Source organism: Cuculus canorus, chromosome 8, assembly GCF_017976375.1.
Source record: "Cuculus canorus isolate bCucCan1 chromosome 8, bCucCan1.pri, whole genome shotgun sequence".
Lineage (NCBI taxonomy): Eukaryota > Metazoa > Chordata > Aves > Cuculiformes > Cuculidae > Cuculus > Cuculus canorus.
The window spans coordinates 22,901,999-22,921,473 of NC_071408.1; the positions used below are offsets into that span (position 1 = coordinate 22,901,999).

Sequence of the window (19,475 nt, forward strand, 5' to 3'; positions counted from 1 at the left end):
CAGGAACAAACATGGTGCGGATTCAAGCCGCCCCGCCCGCGCGCGGCGAAGGGGGCGGGGCTTTGGGCAGGCGTTGGCGGGAAATTCCATCCCCGCGGTCGGCGCGATCGTGGCCGCTGCCCCGGCTTCGCTGCGAGAGCGCCGTGAGCGGGGCGGGACAGCGGGCCAGTCTCCCTGTGAGAGAGGCGAACCTGGGCTGGCGGCGGGCGGTCCGGTAGCTCCGTGACGGTAGGTGGAACAGCTCTGTGAGGGGCCGGGACGGTGGCTCGGTGAGGAGGGCTAGCGGCCCCGTGCGAGAGGCGAGTGGGCTAGTGGCCTCGTGGGGAGCGAGTGGTTGGGCCAGTGGCTCGGTAAGTACGGCGGGCGGGCTGGTGGTTCCTTAAAAAGTGCGAGTGAGCGGGCCAGTGGCCCTGTGGGGAAGGGGCCGGGGTAAGCGGGCTAGTGGCCCCGTGGCAGGGGACGAACGAGCGGGTGGGTGGCCCAGTAGCCCTGTGAGGGAGGCGGGCTGGTGTGCGATGGGCTTCTGGCCATGTGAGACGGGGTGGGCAGCTTCATGAGGTGGCGAGGGGCTGGGCCGCGCCAGTGGCTCCGTGAGGGGTGAGTGGTTGGGCTAGTGGCTTGCTGAGTAGGGCGAGCGGGAAGGCGGACCGGTGGCCCCGTGCAGGGGGGCGAGCGAGCGGGCTGGTGGCCCCGGGGGTGCCTCTGGTCGCCCGCCCTGCCGGGGCCGCGGTCCCCGAGCTCCGCACTGCCTCCCCGCACCCGCGGGCTGGAGGAGTTGTCCGCGGCTGTTCCCAGAGGAAAACGTCGTATTTATGGGGGAAAAAAAACCAAACGCAAACGGTAAACGTTAATTTCGTGACGGTCGCTTCGGCTTGGCCGAAGCGGGGATCTAAAAGCGCGGTGCCCGCGTTGGGGAGTGGGAGGGCTCAGCGATGAGCGGGGAATCGTCTCGTGCGTGAGGAAGGCAGGCAGTAACGAGGGAATTCTGTTTGCCAGGTGCTGATCACACGCTGGACGTGGAAGGAAAAAGGGATTGAAGAACGGCCCACTCCTAACCCCGTCCCTTTTTCCTGCTCCCGCAGAGGAGGGGCTTCTGCAAGCCGCAGGGAAGGTAGGCTTCTCACAATCAGCCCCTGCCTGCCACCATCGTCATACATGCTGAAAGAATTGATGGTATTTCTGGCCATCTGGTCATCTTCAGCCTTTCATAGAATCACAGAATGGTTTGGTTAGAAGGGACCTTGGAGATCTTTGCCTTATTCCTGGAGGTGTCACCCCATCCCTGGAGGTGCTTGAGGCCGAGTTGGATGGGGCCTTAGGCAGCCTGATCTAGTGGGACATGCCAGAGGGAATGGAACGAGGTGAGCTTTAAGGTCCCTTCCAACCCAAACTATTTTATAATTCTATGATCATCCAGTTCCAACCACCCTGCTATGATAATAACTTAAAAAATTATTTGTTTTAGCTTTTCCTTGGGAATCATGAATGCCTGGCCACAGAACAAACTTATCTACTCCTGGTATGGAAAACCCACCAACTCAGACAGGAGGCTGAGGACTTTCCAGTACAAGTAAATAGTATTTATTTCTGTCTTGCTCGGAGAAACTTAATAATGGCTTATTTACCTTTCTGACATCGTTTAGGTTAATGTGTTGGTCAATGAGAAGGAGTAAGGTTTGAGTGTTGTGTAATGACACTAGTGTATCAAAAATGTCACAAAGCTCTTGAATTATGAATCGTATAATGTTTAAACAAAGATATCTAATTAAATCTGTGAATTAAGTGTTAAAACTGTCCTTTGGAAATGTGTATGAAAGCTTTTAATTGGGAAACTCAATTGTAGCTTTGCAAGCGGAAGCCTGGGTAGCTGTAAAATTGACAGGCCATCAGCTTTAACGATATCTGAATTATAAAGAATATAAAATCCTGCTAATCTGCACGCATGCATCACTTTCTAGGGGAATCCTGATTAAATCAGAAAGAAGCAGAAGAGAAATCTGTATACAACTTGGCGATTTTATTTTAGTGGAAGGGGAGAATGCAGATCAGAATTTTGTGGCACAACTCCTGGAGCTATATGAAGATGGTAAGAGGAATAGAAGTTTGCCTTCTACCTGAAATATCTTGAAATGTTTTTAACAAGTTAGAGTATGCGGGTTTATTTGCATTCAAAGATGAAAACCTTTAAGTATCGAGAGTAGTTTAGTATTCAGTTGTAATATGTTCCAAATGTGGGTTGGTTTTTTTTTAATTTCTCTCCACTATGAACTTGTTCACAGTATTTGTTCAGACTTTCTTCTGGACATTTCAACAGCAGGAGTGTCTGGTTTGTTACGCAGTTGAGTGTGTTTCTGATCTACCTCTAAAATAACATTGAAATTAGAAATAGTATTCTGAAATTTCTCACTTCTCATTCTATGTCATCATTTTCAGTTAGTGGGTCCAATTAGATCACATTTATGCAAATAAGGAAGATCTTCAGTTATGATGGTGAACTGGAGGATCAGCTGGACTTGCAGGCACTTTGTGATTGAGACCCTGTTTAGGTGTTAGTCCTTAAATTAAAATGTTTAATTTGAGACTTTCAGCTTGGAAAATGGGAATTGTAATCTCTTATCAGGTGATTTCTCACCTGTGTCCAGGGAGGATTTCTAGCCTTGATGGCATTTCAGCTGAAGCCATTGAGGTCTGGTAATAACTATTTGCAGTACAGTAAAACTCTTGGTGTTTAGTGAATTTTTTTCATTGTTACAGGCGCTCAGCGGAAACGTGCAGTTGTGCAGTGGTTTGCTAATCTCACAGAGATACCTCAGAATAAACAGAAACTGCTTAAAACAAAGGTTCATCCCCATGAAGTGTTTTTTGATCAAGTTTCTGGCTATGACACTGATATAGCTGTGGAGACCATTATTAAAACTGTCACGGTATGTACTGCAGCACCTTTGTGCATAGAGGAGAGAACAACAAACAACCTGAAAAGCTTAAGAGAAGTGCAGCTACTTTCGTCCTTCACAAACCAAGCGTGTGGGGTGTGTTTGTCAATGCAGTTCCCGTAGGATAGGATAGCAGAAAGCCCTTGATATTCTGTCTTTCCTCCATCCCATGATGACTTTGGTGGTTGGCATTCAGAGGTTTGTGTGGAAGTAAGCAATGTGAAGGGAGTCGTGTGTTGCAATGAACTTCTGCTGGTGTAAATGGAATTGAAGGTGTTGCCCTGCCTAAAGAAGGATTACATGGGTTCCAGTAATAAGAACTGTGATCAGAAAATAGTCGAATGTTAGCAGTAAATGTGAAGGTTTATGTGTTTGGTATTTTCTGGTTTTGCAGGTAATACCACTACATCTTGGAGAGCAACCACCTATTTCATTAAACAAGGAAGAAATTTTCTATGTAAAACGGTCTTGGGATGGGAAGTGCTTTAAGGCTTTGTCTCCTCGCACATTCTCTAAGCTGAAAGAAGCCAATAAGAAAGGAGATGGCATCTTAAACTCTTCAGATTCATTTATTCCTTCGGACACAATTTCTCCCTTGAAAAAAGAGATAGACAGAGTTGTTCGAAGTGCTACAAAAGAAAAAAATGTTGAGTTGCAGATGGAATCAAAACACTCTGCTTCCAAAGCCTCTGTCGCTAAAGAGAGACATTCCCAAAGAATGGCTAATGGTCTCAAAACTCCAACGGCAAGGAAGAAGCTACAGTTAAACAGTATGTGTGTGGCCATACTCTATCTGTTTTGTAATTTTGAATGCAGTATGTTTTGTGCCTCTTCATTTTTGGTAGTTCAACCAATAGTAATAGTCAATATCAGTATATTTAGTGACTTTGGGCCCATCAGTTTTGTCTTATGCCTGTTGCTTCAAGCAGCTGTACTGGCTATGTGCTGTTGCTGTTGCAAATGTTTTAGTTGCAGCTCGTAGGTCTAAGTTAAAGTGCTTGTTATCCAAAATGCTGCCTTTCAGCCTAACCTGAGCTCAGAACGTCTCTCCTTATTTAATCTTCTGAGTAATGGTGCAGTAGAATATTCATGTACAGATGGTTGTATAAGCATATTAATCGTATGTAACATGCCATATTTTCAAACTGAAGTCTTGAATAAAGTTGGAAGTGATGGAGGTGGGTTAGGCAACTGAAAAAATCAATTTGTATTCCATTTAGTCATCTTTTTAGAGGAAATGCAAGCCATCTGTATGCATACAGTTCCTTGTTCTTGGGGTACAGGGCCATCTCCTTTCATTTAAATGACAGCTACCAAGGCAGTCGTATCATGGCTTCTGACAGTTAACCAAATCAGCCATACTAAAGCCTTACAAAAGTTCATTTTGCTCTTGATTTCTAGGTCCCACAAAATCTCCTAAAAGCAAGCTGTTGGGATGTGAAGTTTTGGAACTTTTGGATGATGACCATGATACTTTAGCGCCGTTAGAGCCATCAGCTACAAAAAGAAAAGTAAAATTCACTGGCCTTTTAGGCTCACCATCAAAAATAAGCTGCGTTAATGGTAAATCAACGTTTGATGCTGCAGAACAGTTCCAGGGATATGGTGAAACAATACGATTATCTCCCTATAAGAAGGGCAAAGACTCCAGTGAGAAAGCCAAGAATCTTGATATGAAGGTTGACGCTATATCGTAAGTGATAGCCTTTTTATAATTATTTTTGTATGGCATTTCTGTTTGTATGTAGTTCTTTTAAAGCACATTTGTGGAGGACTTGGGGAGAGCAATGCAGGGGAAGTCTGTGTGTACCACGTTTTGCCTTTTGAGATCACTGTGAGAATGGGGGATAGCCTAAACGGTCACAAGTGTGCTGTGGGGAAGGTCTAGAAAGCTTGTGACTTGGAGGTGAGTGAGTGACTGGGGGGAAATCATAAGAGTGGTTAAGGTTTAGATTGGATATTAGGAAAAATGTCTTTACTGAAAAGGTGGTGAAGCACTGGAACAGGCTGGGGCCAGGGAAGTGGTGGAGTCACCAGCCCTGGAGGAGTTCAAAAAGCATGTAGACGTGGCCCTTTGGCTTGTGGGTCTGTAGGCATAGTGGTGTTGGGCTGACAGTTCGACTCAATGATCTTGGACATCTTTTCCAGCCTTAGTGATTCTATGGACGCAAGCAGTTAATGGTTACAAGAACATAGAGAAGATGTTGGAAACAGGAATGGCAGGATGATATTCAAAGAAATTGAAGCAATGTTGATCATTATGGTTTGTTCTAATCCTCAACATGGACAAAAATTGGTTTCCCTGTAGTACATACAGGTTCAAATGTGCCCTATTTGTGATAGCTACTGAGATACACTGAGCGATAGGAAGGGATGTTTGGCCTCATGAGAGTTCTCATGATAATTGTATGTATACTTTCATGCTGATTTTTATGCATAAAAATGCAATTACGAAGAAGGCTTAGGTACTCAAGTGTATCTTTACAGTCTTAAAAAAATTTCATTAAGCTGGGGCAGGAGACTGGATCGGGCTTCCTTGTAAAAAACGTAGCAAGAAGCCAAAAAAAGCCGTGTTTCTCCTTTCAAAGAATGAAGATGAGAGTATGCCACTTGCTAGATCTGCACCCCATTTTTATTACTTATTTTATAGCAAAAGCAACCATTTACTTCTCATTGATAAGGTAATGGCATTTCAGTGGTATTTAGATCTAAATATATTCTGAGAACTGTAAGTAATTAATTTCATTGTGTCATTTGAACTAATAGGAAAGTTGTATTAATGAAGTGTTTCGGTGGCAGGGCTGAAGTGCTCAAGGAGGCAACTGAGGAATCTCAAAATGCAAATAGAAAAATCTTTTCTGAAGGGCAGATCAAAGAGATACCTAAAGAAAATCATACTTGTTTTCTCTTAAAACAAAACAAGAAGAACCACCACACAATGGGAAAAAAGAAACAAACAACAACAAAATCCTACATCCTAACATAAAACCAGCACTGCTTTGAGCTCCCGTCCTTTCAGTTTGGACGGAAAGATGTTATATTTGCAAGATAATTTGGCTGTTTCAGCGTCTCTTTGTTGCTCTCCCCTGATGGCTGCATGTCTAACTGGAGAAGTGAGGGAAAGCTGTTACAGTGCAGCAGCTGTCAGTGTGAGATAAGTTGCCACTGCCAGCTGAGGGTGCATCAGGAAACAAAGCGGGACCATGTTGGACCCAAGTCAGAGATGTCTGTTTTGAACTAATACCAGTGCAGTCACAATTGCCCTGGCTCTGACTTGTATGGACAAGGGGTCTCTCTTTAAACTCAGCAGCTTTCCACAACTGATTAATAAAGCTTTATAGAAACGCACTTTTGCTATAAAAGTCTTTCTAGTACAAACCATGAATCGACTGTAGGAAATATTTTGTGGCTGTTCTTTTTTCTTTACAATGATATATTGAAGAGAGCGTGCAAGAGAGGGAAAATTGTGCTTTCGGTACCCATGCTGTAGCAAATCTGTGAATAACTAAACAAGAGTTCATGCTGGATTGTTAGCGATAACAATTGACCCTGGTTTGAAAGGCTTTCTCTCCATCGTTGTAAGTGTAATGCAGAGGAAATACGAAGAGCTTTGTGTTCTTTCTTGACAGTTTAATTGGACACCAGGAACCGGATGCTCAGAGCCTTGTGTTGACCCCTCGTTCTCGTAGAACATGTACGCAGAAGACAAGCGCTCGCATTGCAGAGCAAATCAGGTAGACTTTTGCATTAATGACATCTTTTTCAGATTGCTATTGATAGGTTGAAGCCTTGATAGTTTATTTAGCTTACTGTTAAAATGCAGATGGTTCTAGAGGTGTAGCATAATTGCAGCAAGTGAAAGCTGTCTTCTGTTCGGAAATGGCGTTCATCAGAAAACCGACTGCCTTTAAACCAGCCATGGAAAATTAACACCACAAGTGGAAAATATTGTTGATTACAGTAACTACAGAAAAAGCTGGAAATGTATCAAATTATACTCTGCTGTGTGTAGAGTTGTATGTATTTAATTTTAAACTCATGTCATTTTGCTTTCCATAGCATATTAAATGCACTAGAATTGAATCAAGAGGATTTTCTGTCTGGCTCAGAGAGCTCTTACTCCTCAAGTAGTGAGGAAGAGGAGAGTGATGTGCCTTGTACACCAGAAAAGAAAATTAAATCAAACAGAACATTCAGCACCCCAAAATCTTCAAGGAAGTCTTCAGTTCAAACTCCTGCTAAGACCCCAAAGAAAACGGTAAGGTTCCCCTTAAAAGAGCTGTTTCTTTTATTTCTAAGCCAATTATTTGAATGCCTGATGGATGTGCACCAAAGTTAATTACCTGTACCTCGACGTTATCTTGGTTCATATGATCTTTGGTATGAGTAGGTTATGCAAATGTATAAAAGACCTGTGTGTTATGAATGCTGTGACAACATTAATTAGAAAAATCTAGTCTAAAGAGGAAAAATGTTGGATTGAGCTGGAGCTGATGAATCCATTTGTAATCTGCACACCAAGATATTTAGGTTCTCTTTCTACACGTCTGTATTGAGTGCAGTCTGTATATGGCAGGAAGCTGTAAGTCCAACTTTGTGCTTAACAGTAGAGCTTGTCCTGATTCTTGAAGGCTTACCAGCGTGCAAGTGCTTACCCACTCAAAAGGGATGCACACCAGAAGGTGTGGCCAGCAGCTTTTCAGTGTCCTGGCTGCTGATGGAGATGAGACACCAGGCTACATGAATCTTACACCCGAGTCACTTAAGGCTGTTTCAGTGCCCTAGCCAGGTACATCCTGTTAATGGCTAATTTTTACTCTGTGTTTATGAAATGTCTTAACACTGAAATCCTAGTGTAACTAGAACTCATAAGCACAACAAGGAAGAATAAGATATCATAAGGCTTTTTTTTTTTTTTGCTTGGATAATGAAATTGAGATAGTTTGGTTTCTACTTGCATGCTTTTCTACTTGATCTTTGTTAAGAACCAGATCACTTTGTAACACAGCACTTCAGAAAGGCATAAACAATTTAAAAATTCTTCAGACAGTTAAAAGATGCAATTGTCTTTGTTACCACCCTTCCAGTTTCTTTTTTCCCTTAGCAAGAGAAGATCATGAGGGTTGTTTGGTAACTCCCTTTTGTAAAGACTGTGTACTCTGGCATCCGTGGGCAGCTTTTGTGCATAAGTGATGTTTGGGAAACTTGTGTGAATGATCAGTCTCCTATAGAAATTACTGTACATAAAAAAAAAAAACAAAAATAAAAAAAAAAAACCAAAAAACCCCCTGTTTAAGTCTGTATAATTCTTCTTTGCAGCCTTTACCAGGAACACCCAAAACACCCCGCAATGCAACTCCTGAAATTCCCAGGCGCCACTGTGCAGCACAGAAACCAGTCAGTATACTAGAAGAAGCCAGATTAAGGTAATGTGTCCCCGGGGGAGGAAATAAACTTTTTTTGTGTTTAAACTGTGTTAAGCAGTAGGTTATAGGGAAATGTCATCTTGACCATGCTGAATAAATTTGGTAAAAATGCGTGGTGTTTTGGTACCAGAAGAGCATTTCTGAATTTACAGTATATTAGATTTACAAATACTAGTAGTATTTACAATATTACTTTTACAATTCTGAATTATTATAACCAGTCCATGTGAAGCTCTTCAGAATTAGGTCTGTCTTTGTTTTTCTGACATTGCACAGAACAAAGACCTTTCTTACTAGCTTTAGATTTTAAAGGTACAATATCTGTTTCCTCTTGGTGCATGAAAAAGCTTTACAGATATCATTGTAGATCTTCATGGTGGAAAAGAAAATGCATTTGGGGCTGACTGTACCTTTCAAACTGAGTTCTAGGTTTTTCACTTTCCTGTAAGTGTTATCCCCTGTTTTATCTTACTTCTACATTAACTTGCAATTGTTTTGTGAATTAAAACAGCTAGTTCTTCACTGCTGGGTATTCATGATGTTTGCTTATGTAGATGACTGTTTAGCCCTCTTAAAACATAAAAGCACACTAGGCTGTTTCTTTTGGGATGCTTGACAATGGTGTTCAGACTGAAAGTACGTAAAAGAAGCTTGAAAACTACACACAACTGTAAAGGTGGAGCATCTGGCTGTTTGTTTTCCTTAGTAGCCCTTCAGGTGGAATTGTGAAAATGCAACTCGTAGACCTCCTATTTAAATTTTCCTTTTCTTTTTTTAATAAAAAGGCTGCATGTTTCTGCTACCCCAGAATCTCTGCCTTGTCGTGAGGAAGAATTCCAGGATATCTTTAACTTTGTGGAAAGCAAACTTATTGATGGCACAGGAGGGTGAGTTTGTTGGGGAGACTGTTACGGAAATCATATCTGCCTATGGCATAACGGCAGTCAGATGATCAATGCTACTTTTATTTTAAAAGTTATCGTTTTGCTGAGTTAAAGTTCCTAGTTGAATTTTGCTGGTATTTTTCTTCCTGAGGAAGGTTAGTGCATAGAAATAATGTGGGCTTCTTTATTGCAGAGATTCAAATTAACAACCAAAATAATGAGTTCATTTTAGATGTCTGGGAAACCATGTCTTTTTTTAAAAAAAGAGGTAAATTACGTTTCTGGAGCATTTTAGGTTGTTAATTGCCTCAGTAAAAATACCACATTGGACGACCATGAGGATTTTTATATGTCCCAGTTTGCAAATAAAGTAACTGAATGTATTGCCTGAAGTGCACAAGAGTAGTATTCAAGGCTGGTCTCAGAGCCCAGGAATTGTTGTTATTTTGATCAGGCTGCTGAAGAAGCTTTCACCTTTTGTAGGTGCATGTACATTTCTGGAGTGCCTGGAACAGGTAAAACAGCAACAGTTCATGAAGTAATTCGCCGTCTCCAGCAAGCTGCAGAAGATGATGACCTACCGCCATTCCAGTTTGTAGAAGTTAATGGCATGAAGCTAACTGAACCTCACCAGGCTTATGTGCAAATACTGGAGGTAAATAAAGCCTCTTCAGTGGCTGTCTGGTTTGAAGGGAAAAGAAATCTTACGCTTTGCCATCGGATCCTTGATGTATCATGGCATTATCAATAATTCCAAGTAGTACCTTTGAGAAACAGTATGCTTTTATTCGAGAGCAGGTTAAAAAAAAAACTAAGGCCATGGCCAACTTGAACTATTTTGCTTTCAGCTGCATAAGGGCAGTGTCTGGGAAATGGCATGATTCCTTGCATCCACTCAAGTTTAAAACCAAATTAACCTATATTTTTTTTATGTTTTCCGCTTCTGTAAATTTTTCTGCACAGGTATGTTTAAAAAGTTAGAAGTGAGAATTCTGGAAGTCAGCAGTGGAATGATTTAGTACTAAGAGGGTCTTCATGGTTAGTTGGTCTGTTATCATAGCAATCCAGCTGAAGAGGGTCTGTTTCTGTCACCAATACTGTATTTCAGAGTCCCATGACAAGCCTGCAGCTCTCCTCTGGGACTACTGACTGTGCTTGCGCTTATATGCGTGGGAATCAACCACCTGAGGTCTCAATTAAGATCACCCAATAGCCAATCGCCTTTGTCAATCTAGGCTGACTTTAAGCCAGTGACCTAGAAGTGAAATGCTTCCTGAAGCGTTTAGTCCCTTTCCTTAGAAACTTCTGCACCATTTATGTATGTAAGTTTCACATTTTCTATCTGAGCAGAGAGCGGCATAGTTGTTCTAACATCCCTGTCCTCATCGTTGGGAGTTACCCATTTGCATCCTTGCCTCAAACCAATATAGCCAGTGTTTTGCTGAGGGATTTGTGGTAGCTAGGTCACTGTTTCTTTAGCATACTGAAATGCGTCATGATAATTACCTTATCTCATGGTAATGCTGATGTATTTTAACACTCTTTGTTCCTATCCCATTGAGCATACATCTTTAATAAAGAATAAGCTTTTGGAAGTAAGATGTATTGAGCTCTTCACGAACTCTGAATTCATTAAGGCAGCCTAGTTAAATATCCTTCAGGGGAGCAAGGAGTCAAACAAAACACTTGTTTCTCTGCTTCCTTCTGCCTCAGCTGTTACTCAAGTACTCCAGCTAGGCTGCTGCGACTTTTCTGATTGCCGCATCTCTTGCTGCAGGTCATCTCAAGCTCCAGTTTGCTGATGTTTCTTTGCATGACCCTGAAATAAATTCTGTGTTGTATGCTATTACAGTTCCCTTGCTGTCGTAGGAAACCTCATGATTAGGGGAATAAGGGACGAGAAAGCTGGGACAGATGAAAGAGAGAAGGCTAAACACCTGGGTACAGTCGTATGCCAATTCCACTTCAACAAACTGAACTCTGGTTTACTGGATGCCCAGTTCTAGAGCTGTAGGATCAGGATCTTCTGGGATCTAATGGCTTTGTACGACTGATTCACTGTTCTGACTGAACTGGAAACATAAAACAAGTGCAGATTATACATTATTGTCACATTCTGCCCTGTTTAATAATTTAAATATCAGGTCAGTTTTTAAGGGGTTCTGGAAAACAAATACAATTTCAAATGCAATCTCTGTTGACTTCACAGCTTGATTCTGAACTATGTTGAACAATTGATTCGGCATACATAGTGTAATTTTGAAATGCCATGCTGTAATGTCTGTATATCTTTGGCCCCGCAAGGGAGTAGGTAGCCTATAGTCAGCTCATCTGTTTCACCACACAGATAATTACAGAAGCAGATCTTGTTGAAGGTATTTTTTTAACTTGGACATGAATAAATTATTTGGCTCTAGATGCTGCTGCTGATTAATTAATACTTTAATATGAGTCCAGGATTACTGAAGTCAGGCTATTCTTGTCAGCTGACTGAGGTTTTCAGTAGGTGTTTTGTGTTCAGAGACACCCTTGAGGTATACTAGGCTGAGAGTCTTGACGCTGGGTTCAGGATTTCTTAATGAATGTGTACTTAAGACAAATTGCAGGAAAATCTAATGGCCTTTCTTTTTAGCTATGTATTCTTCTGTTTCTGTTACATTTTTAAGGACAGTTTCTGGTAGACCTGAGTGTCTTATGAGCTACAGGACTTATTTTTCTGTCCTCTCCCACGGGAAAAATATCGAGATGCTTGGTGTTGATTGTTGGAGAAAAGTTAGAACCCAACAGGAGATAAATTTCCTATTCCCAGTGTATTGGTGTGATTAAATTGCAACGTTGTTTAATCCTTGTCCAGTTGCTAACAGGTCAGAAGGTGACAGCAGCCCATGCTGCAGTACTGTTGGCAAAACTGTTCAACGCACCTGGACCAAAGAGGAAGCCCACAGTGCTGGTAGTGGATGAGGTAAGACAAAGAATCCTTCATTCTTTTGCCTTAAAATATCATAAGAAACGAGTTTTTGGAGTATAGAAAAGACATGATTGGAGTATGTCATGTATGATCTAAAAGGAATAGACTTAAGAGAGAGGACAGAAATAGCTGTTCTTAGCCCTAATAGGAAAGTGAATTTAAGTGGGCAAGTATCCTGTTGCCATGTTGTTCTCTGCCTTGGATTTCACCTTGGTTTTATGTTTTGGTTTGGTCCAAGTCATGGAATTAGTTGTTCTGTCAAGTCCTAAACGCCATGCAGTTTTGTCTGGAAGCTGCTGCTTTTCCAGTGAGAAAACTCACAGTGAAATAAGTTATAGCCAGTTTTGAGACTCCTTGGATGTGCTGTGTTCAGTAATAAAAAAATTAACCCTTATTTTTTGCTGTAAGCTAATTCAGGCTCTCACATGGAGGGTCTTTTAATCTTGTTAGATGTAGTATTAATGTCACAGTAGTTTTTAAAAAACTCCAGCTGTTTAATTACTCTGCTGCAATAAATACTGGAACAGTATTAAGTAGGACTGTGCTCTTCCAAGAGATGAGAGCCCTAGTTCAGAAAATGTAGTCCTATGAGTAGACAGAAACACAACAGAGACAGCTTGTTCAGAATCACATAAGAAGTCTTCTGTGGCAGAGCTAGCTCTGAAACCCCCATCAGGTATTGTAAATACAAAATACTGTTCTTTTTCAGTCTAATTCTTCTCTTTCTGTCTCTGCAGCTTGATCTTCTGTGGACGCGGAAACAGGATGTGCTGTACAATTTATTTGACTGGCCAGCTCAAAAGCAGTCGAAGTTGATAGTCTTGGCCATTGCTAACACCATGGACTTGCCAGAGAGAGTAATGATGAACAGAATAGCCAGCAGGCTGGTATGTCTTAGCAGTTTTGTTGCTATGCTATAAAATAAGAAGCAATTAAATACTGTATGCAGTCAGAAGTAATCCAGGAAAAAGGTAGGACTGGTTACATCAGAGGGTGAGCAATGCTTTTGATAATTCCCTCTCCGAGGACCAGTAATGAACACATGAATCTTAGCAAAGTAGGTTTAGGAGGCAGCTTGGTAATCAGATGTTATGCTGTGAAACTGCACTGTGTTCTTGTAAGAATGAATTAAGAATGCAGATGTCTTTTTAAATATATTAAGATCTGAATAATCAAATGCCATGCTTCACAGTTAAGCTACTTGCTGTAGGGCTCAGAAGAATTCTCTGCTGGTTTCCCTTTCTGTTTCCCCTTTCACTCCAGGCTCCTGGCTATTTCTTTGCCATCATCAGCTGGTAGATTTTCTCTGTTGGATACCTTTGTACAGAAAGTTGGATGTACTCTGCACCTGTGTTGAATACATTTTCTTAAGTCATCTCTTCAGCACTGCATTGAAAAGTTATTTGCAAAACCAATGCTCTGTGCCTCTACCCTTCAGTGAGTCAAAAATAGTTTGACCATGTGTGAATTGCTTTCCCCCAACCGCTAAACTTGCAGATCAGCTGAGGGCATGTAGTCTCAAGAGAGGATAATCTTGCATAAAAAATGCAAGACTTGGGCTTTCTGTAGAATATGAAAGGCAGTGCACAATCTATAATGTAGAGAGTCCTCGTCTGAAAGCAGTTTTTACTAGCTTGAGCCAGAAGAGGATTTTGAGTTCTTGGCTGATTGCTAATGTGAAGTCGGTAGAATGACTGTATATGTGTATACAGATTTGCTGAAGGAGACATGAGTATTGTTGCATAGCTTCTGCTATTACTGTATTAAAAAATAAAATGTAAGCATTTGCAATCAAAAGATTTTTCTATTAGGTGGCTTTGATTTGCTTACAAGTTTTGTAAGAGAAATTTGAATTCAAATAACAACAGTGCTTGTTCCTCAGACCTTTCGGTGAGGAGGTCCAGCCAGTAGTCACAGTTTTCTGGATTTGCACATTTATCTCACAAATATGAAGGAGAAAAATTATTAAAGCATGTCACTTGGAGGGGAAAGATGTGAAAAGGAGAAAGTAAAACTAACTGTACAGGTCATGCTTGAGCAGTTGAGAGTTTTCAAACACTACAAATGATTCTCACTATTGTATTTACTACAGGGCCTCACCAGAATGTCCTTTCAGCCCTACACCTACCAACAGTTACAGCAAATTATTTCATCCAGACTGAACAGCATGAAGGCATTTGAAGAGGATGCAATTCAGCTGGTTTCCAGAAAGGTAACCACAGCACAGATGTATGTCCTCTGTGTTGTGCTGCGTAGAGAGCTGGGGGAAGAGAGGGGAGAATTCTGTAACAGTAGTTATAACTGGTTCTGTGGTTGTGTGTTCTGTATCGGAGACAAAGTGAGGCACAAGTAACAGATGATACGTGACGCTCTCTGTAAGGTGTACAGGGTATTTTTGCAGGAACCGTTGCTAAAGCAGGGTCCTTGCTTTTTCCACCTGCTTTGAGAAGGCAGCAGTATATTCCAAGAGCTGGAGGCATGACAACAAGAGTCCTCATAACACATAATGATATCGGCTTCCTCCAGTATTCAGCATAATGAGAGTCGTTGGATGAGATTGAAAAAAAAACCTAGTATGCTAGTGGAGATATCCATATTCATTTTCTGTCCCAAGATGTTTAAAGCTTTGGCATAACAGATAATCGTAACCTGTTCTGTTGTCTGTCTTAATACTCAGTTGTACAAAAAATAATACATTGAGTCAGTCGATGGCTTCTCAAATTTAGGTGCATGCATTGTTTAATGTTTCATGTTGGCAATTATACATTAAAATAATCTATTACAATTACGTTAGAACTTTTGCCATTAAAAAAGGATTAAAAAAGACTAGTCAGAAATGAGGCAAAAGTAAATATAAGTATTTGATTTATTATGAAGGAACACCTACTTGTAAGAATAATAGTGATGATTTTGCAGACTGAATAATCTGCAGTGTTTTTCCAGTATGAATTTTCTCCAGAAAATCTACAAAAATAACTTGCAATCAGATTTCCTAAAGGATTTCTCGTTCTTTGTTCCAGCTAGGTTCTAGGGATTTCATATGTTATCAGCATCTACTGGGAAAACGAGGACAGTGCTACATCAAGTGAAATTTCACAGCTTTATTAAAACTGTAAAACACAAGTGGGGTTTTAAGGAGGATAGAGGTTCAGAAATTTCAGACTCTTAAAAATTTTCAGGCACTTGTAAATGTAAATTCACTACCCCAGAGGTTTCTTTGATATTTAATAAAAATTATTAGTGTACTCTTAAAATCAATGTTCTATTGAGTATGGAAAACTGAGGAGTTCCTGCCTACCTTTTTTTCCTCTGCATGAGCAAGATGATTGTGGTAGGGTCTTTACTGAGAACATTTCTGAAGACTTTTGCTGTTCAACTAACCACCCATATTGAATTTCCTGGATTTTGTTTTTATTCTCTGACTTCTGTGGTTATAAAAAAAAGTTCAGTCTTTAATTTGTGATGACCAGATTGGGTGAGGGGCTAGGAGGGTTGCTTCCCTTGGTTTTGGTCAGTAAGATTGTTATTTAAAATCTAGGAGTCCAGTAACATAGTTCACAGTGGCACTGCTCTCCTGTTTTGTGGGTGGGGTTTGTTTTCTCTTTTTTCCCTCTGTTGATTCTTGCCAAACTTTTCTCAGCTTGTAGGAAATGTTGCTACAAACCTGTCACGTTTACTTTCAGGTAGCAGCACTGTCTGGTGATGCAAGGCGTTGCCTTGATATCTGCAGAAGGGCCACTGAGATCTGTGAGTTTGCTAGCCAAAAGAGAACCTCTGACATAGTCGGGATGGCCCACATAACAGAAGCCATAACTGAAATGTTTTCATCACCATATATAAGTGCAATCAGGTAAAAACATTTCTCAGAGGCATTTCTTTGGTTTTGTGTCTTTGTCGCTGGGCTTTGTTTTTGAAAATATTCAGTCTGTCCTCACCACCCTTTGGGAGCACACAGGATGCATCGTGCTTTGTTGAAGTATGATACAAAACCTTGCAGCACAGCTAGGGGAGAGGAAGGGACTAAGTAGCAATTAAAGATGGGAAACCAAGGTACAGAAATCACTTGTACAAGTTTATACGGGATGTTTCCGTGTTAGTGTGTTAGCTCAAAAGCTTTTGAAATTTCCTGATTGTCCCTGCTTAGTGTACATTGATTTCTCCAAGCAGTGGTTTCGAAGTGCATAATTTGAGTTCCTTCCAGTTGGAACTAAATCTGAAAGATGATGAGGAGCCCACAACTGCAAACACTACTGGTTCTCCAGCATACTGTACCAGACTTTGAGCTAGGCAGGAGGAAAAGCCTGACGGGCACAGTGCAGGCATCAGGTCTTCCAGAATCTAACTGTTCCCCGCTACACATCCCCTGGCATTATGCCACCTCTTTGTTTGCCTGGATGCAGCCACAGATGTCTGAGCAGAACACAAGACTTTCCCATTTGAATGGGTTTTTTTCTTCAACATAGATTGTTAGGACTTCCCAAAGGTTTTCTGAGGGAATACATGTAAGGAATTCTGTTGCCCTTCAGCGTTCTGCACAAGCTGTAACTGGTAAAGTGTGTCTGATGAAAAGAGACAATCTGTTTCATCAAGGAGGGGGGGACACTAAGGGGTGCAAATAGAGTATTTTGCTGGATGTGCAAGTACTGCTTTTACTGTGCTACTTGTGCCTGAAACTTCAATGTTAATTTTTTAATTCATAAATGTCAGTTAACCATAACAAATTGCAGAAGGGGTATGACATGGAATGAAACAATGTGTTCAGATGCATTGAAAGAGAGGTGAAGTGAAATGCAGTGTATTGTGGTGCTAGAGTTGCAGACTGTAATGTAGTTGACATAAACTACACCTCTTGGGTAGAAAAGTATTAGATAACCGCATTTAAATACGTGATTATCAAACAATTTCCCTTCCAGACTTCTTCCTAAGGTTCTAAAAGTTCTAAACCTGGCAGACTAATATTTCTATGTTTTGCTTTGATATTCAGGAGTGCATCTTTGCATGAACAAATCTTTTTGAAAGCAATTTTAGCAGCATTTCGCAAGGCAGGAGTTGAGGAGGCAACAGTTGAACAGGTATGTTCCTGTATCAGAGTACTTTTCTTTTACAAAAGGGGGGCACAGTCAAAAAGTGTAAATATTTAAAGATTGGGGGGGGGGGAATTCTTAAAATTTTATGGAAACCAGTATGATAGCAAGGTAAGTTGGGGCATGGCTGTCCAGGCCAGGTGTGAAGCCTGTTGGAGTGCTACCACCTGCTTTCCAGTGGGACTAAATTCTTCTAGTTGGAAATGCCTGCTCTTGTATTAATATGGCTGGTGATCTGATCACAAAATGATTTTTTTTGTCCTGCATCTGAAAATACCACATGCCTCCACCTGCTTTTTAACAGGAAAAACAGAAGGGAACCTGAAAATATCATGCAACACAGTTCAAGGAGGAAAACTGAAAGTTGATTCCAGCTTCTGTATCACTGTCTTTCATGGTAGCTACAGGCGTATCGATTTTTACTAGCATTGATATTTAGTAGACCCATAAAACGCTTGGCACTAGCAGAGCTGTGAAGACTGCATGGAGTCCATTTCATGATTCACAGTATAGAAGTGAAATGTTTTAGAACTATATATTTATATATAAAATAACCTGCTAGTTTTACCTGGTTATACAGGTCTGTAAATAAGCGATTTCAATGCATTTTCCATTACTGGCTGCTGAGCATCTGCACAGATGATTGTGTAGGTACACTGGATAATCGCTTCTTGACCTTCAAAGAAAGTTTTGTTAGACTGATTTCTTATGTTTTCCACTCAGTTTTCCTTTAATACCAACATGGATTTCTTCTGCCTTTTCTAAGTGGAAAAGCAAAAGACCCCAACTGTTTACTAGTTTGTATGATTTGCGACAGGTACATTCTCCTGTGCATAAAGGTGTATCATGGCTTTCTAGGATGTGATCTTTCACATTTGTAGTCAGTGTGACTTGTGTTTATTAGCTGCTGGGCCTGAATATCCCTTCTGAGTGAATGGATGGTAATTAATGGTATGACAGATCTTCATCTGCCAGATCAGCTTTAGTCTAGGTAGTCCAGGGAAGAAGAGGTGTAGCAACAGATAAAGTGATGTAGTTAAAAAAAATGCAAGACAAGGTAGGTTGGTAATTGTTTGCTTTAGGGCTATAAAAAAAGGAAGATAAAGCTTGGAATTGTTACACTCTTGACAAAGTCCTAGCGGCAGCACATGTGTGTATCATCTGAAGGGAGTGGAGCTTGTTTCTCCTCCCCCACCCACAGATATGGAGGGGAGGAACCTTCTCTTTCACCTTGGCTTACGGGATTGCAGCAGGAGGTAAATGTGACCTGTGTCCTCTTCTCTTTTAACAGGTCTATCATCACCACATAGCGTTGTGTAGATTGGAAGGCATGTCGAGTCCTACAGTATCGCAAATGATGGCCATTTGTTCGAGACTTGGTGCCTGCAGGCTCTTGCTGATGGAGGCCAGTAATAATTATATTCACATGAGGGTGCGACTGAATATCAGCCAGGATGATGTCATGTATGCACTCAAGGGGGACTAAGGCAAGAGAGATTTTATTTTTTTAATATGTATTTTAAATATTGTCTATTTTAATATTTTAAATTGTTAAAATGGAAATAGAGATGTATTTTTTCTGGATACTGTGCTTAAATGTCTGGTGTATTAAAGCACTGTTTAATAAAGAATTTTACTCCAATGCATTTTAAATATTTGGCATACAATGCTTTTGTTTTTACTGTATTTTTTAGTGCTGGTAATTGGACCCATTTCACCTGAGGGGTGTGAACTTGATCACTTGCATCACTCTTTATGCTAAGGAGCTTTTTTTTTCTTTTTTTAAAGACCAGCTGTGCCTTTGTGTTGTTGCAGTTTATGTAGTTTTTGTCATAGTCATGTGTTGAGTATTATAGTACCACAGAATCATAGAATGGTTTGGGTTGGAAAGGACCTTAAACCCTCTGCCCTGGGCAGAGACATTTCCACTGGATCAGGTTGCTCAAAGTCCCATCCAGCCTGGCCTTGAACATCTCCAGGTATGGGGGGCATCCACGCCTTCTCTGGACAGCCTTTGCCAAGTCCTCACCACCCTCACAGGAAGAAATTTCTTCCTAATGTCTCATCAAAATCTCTCAGCTTAAAACCATTCTCCCATGTCCTGTTACTGCATTACCTGATAAAGAGCCCCTCTCCAGCTTTCCTGTAGCCCCTTTCGGTACTGGAAGCTGCTATAAGGT

General features: G+C 41.0%; 1 protein-coding gene across 3 annotated transcripts; it reads left to right on the forward strand.

Annotated features, from left to right (window-relative positions):
- The first annotated feature begins 46 nt into the window (after window positions 1-46).
- ORC1 (origin recognition complex subunit 1) lies at window positions 47-18,910 on the forward strand. Of its 3 annotated transcripts, XM_054072386.1 has the most exons (19): window positions 47-228; window positions 997-1,111; window positions 1,202-1,361; window positions 1,466-1,570; window positions 1,959-2,086; window positions 2,755-2,924; window positions 3,328-3,703; window positions 4,335-4,626; window positions 6,563-6,667; window positions 6,993-7,191; window positions 8,253-8,359; window positions 9,145-9,246; window positions 9,727-9,898; window positions 12,098-12,205; window positions 12,949-13,098; window positions 14,304-14,423; window positions 15,895-16,061; window positions 17,196-17,283; window positions 18,587-18,910. In XM_054072386.1, exons 4-19 carry the CDS (start codon window positions 1,482-1,484, stop codon window positions 18,779-18,781), a joined length of 2,568 nt encoding a protein of 855 aa, XP_053928361.1. In that variant the 5' UTR covers window positions 47-228; window positions 997-1,111; window positions 1,202-1,361; window positions 1,466-1,481; the 3' UTR covers window positions 18,782-18,910. The 3 variants fall into 3 exon arrangements, with proteins under 3 accessions (XP_053928361.1, XP_053928360.1, XP_053928362.1); XM_054072385.1 differs by lacking the exon at window positions 1,202-1,361; XM_054072387.1 differs by lacking the exon at window positions 1,202-1,361 and having other exon boundaries at window positions 997-1,106; window positions 1,465-1,570.
- The last annotated feature ends 565 nt before the right edge of the window (window positions 18,911-19,475 follow it).

Bases quoted from the DNA above. Each gene is read 5' to 3' on its own strand.
- ORC1 (XM_054072386.1), top strand. From the start codon at position 1,482: ATGAATGCCTGGCCACAGAACAAACTTATCTACTCCTGGTATGGAAAA. The intron at 6,668-6,992 runs GTAGACTTTTGC...TGCTTTCCATAG, and splicing joins CGCATTGCAGAGCAAATCAG to CATATTAAATGCACTAGAAT. The intron at 17,284-18,586 runs GTATGTTCCTGT...CTCTTTTAACAG, and splicing joins AGGAGGCAACAGTTGAACAG to GTCTATCATCACCACATAGC.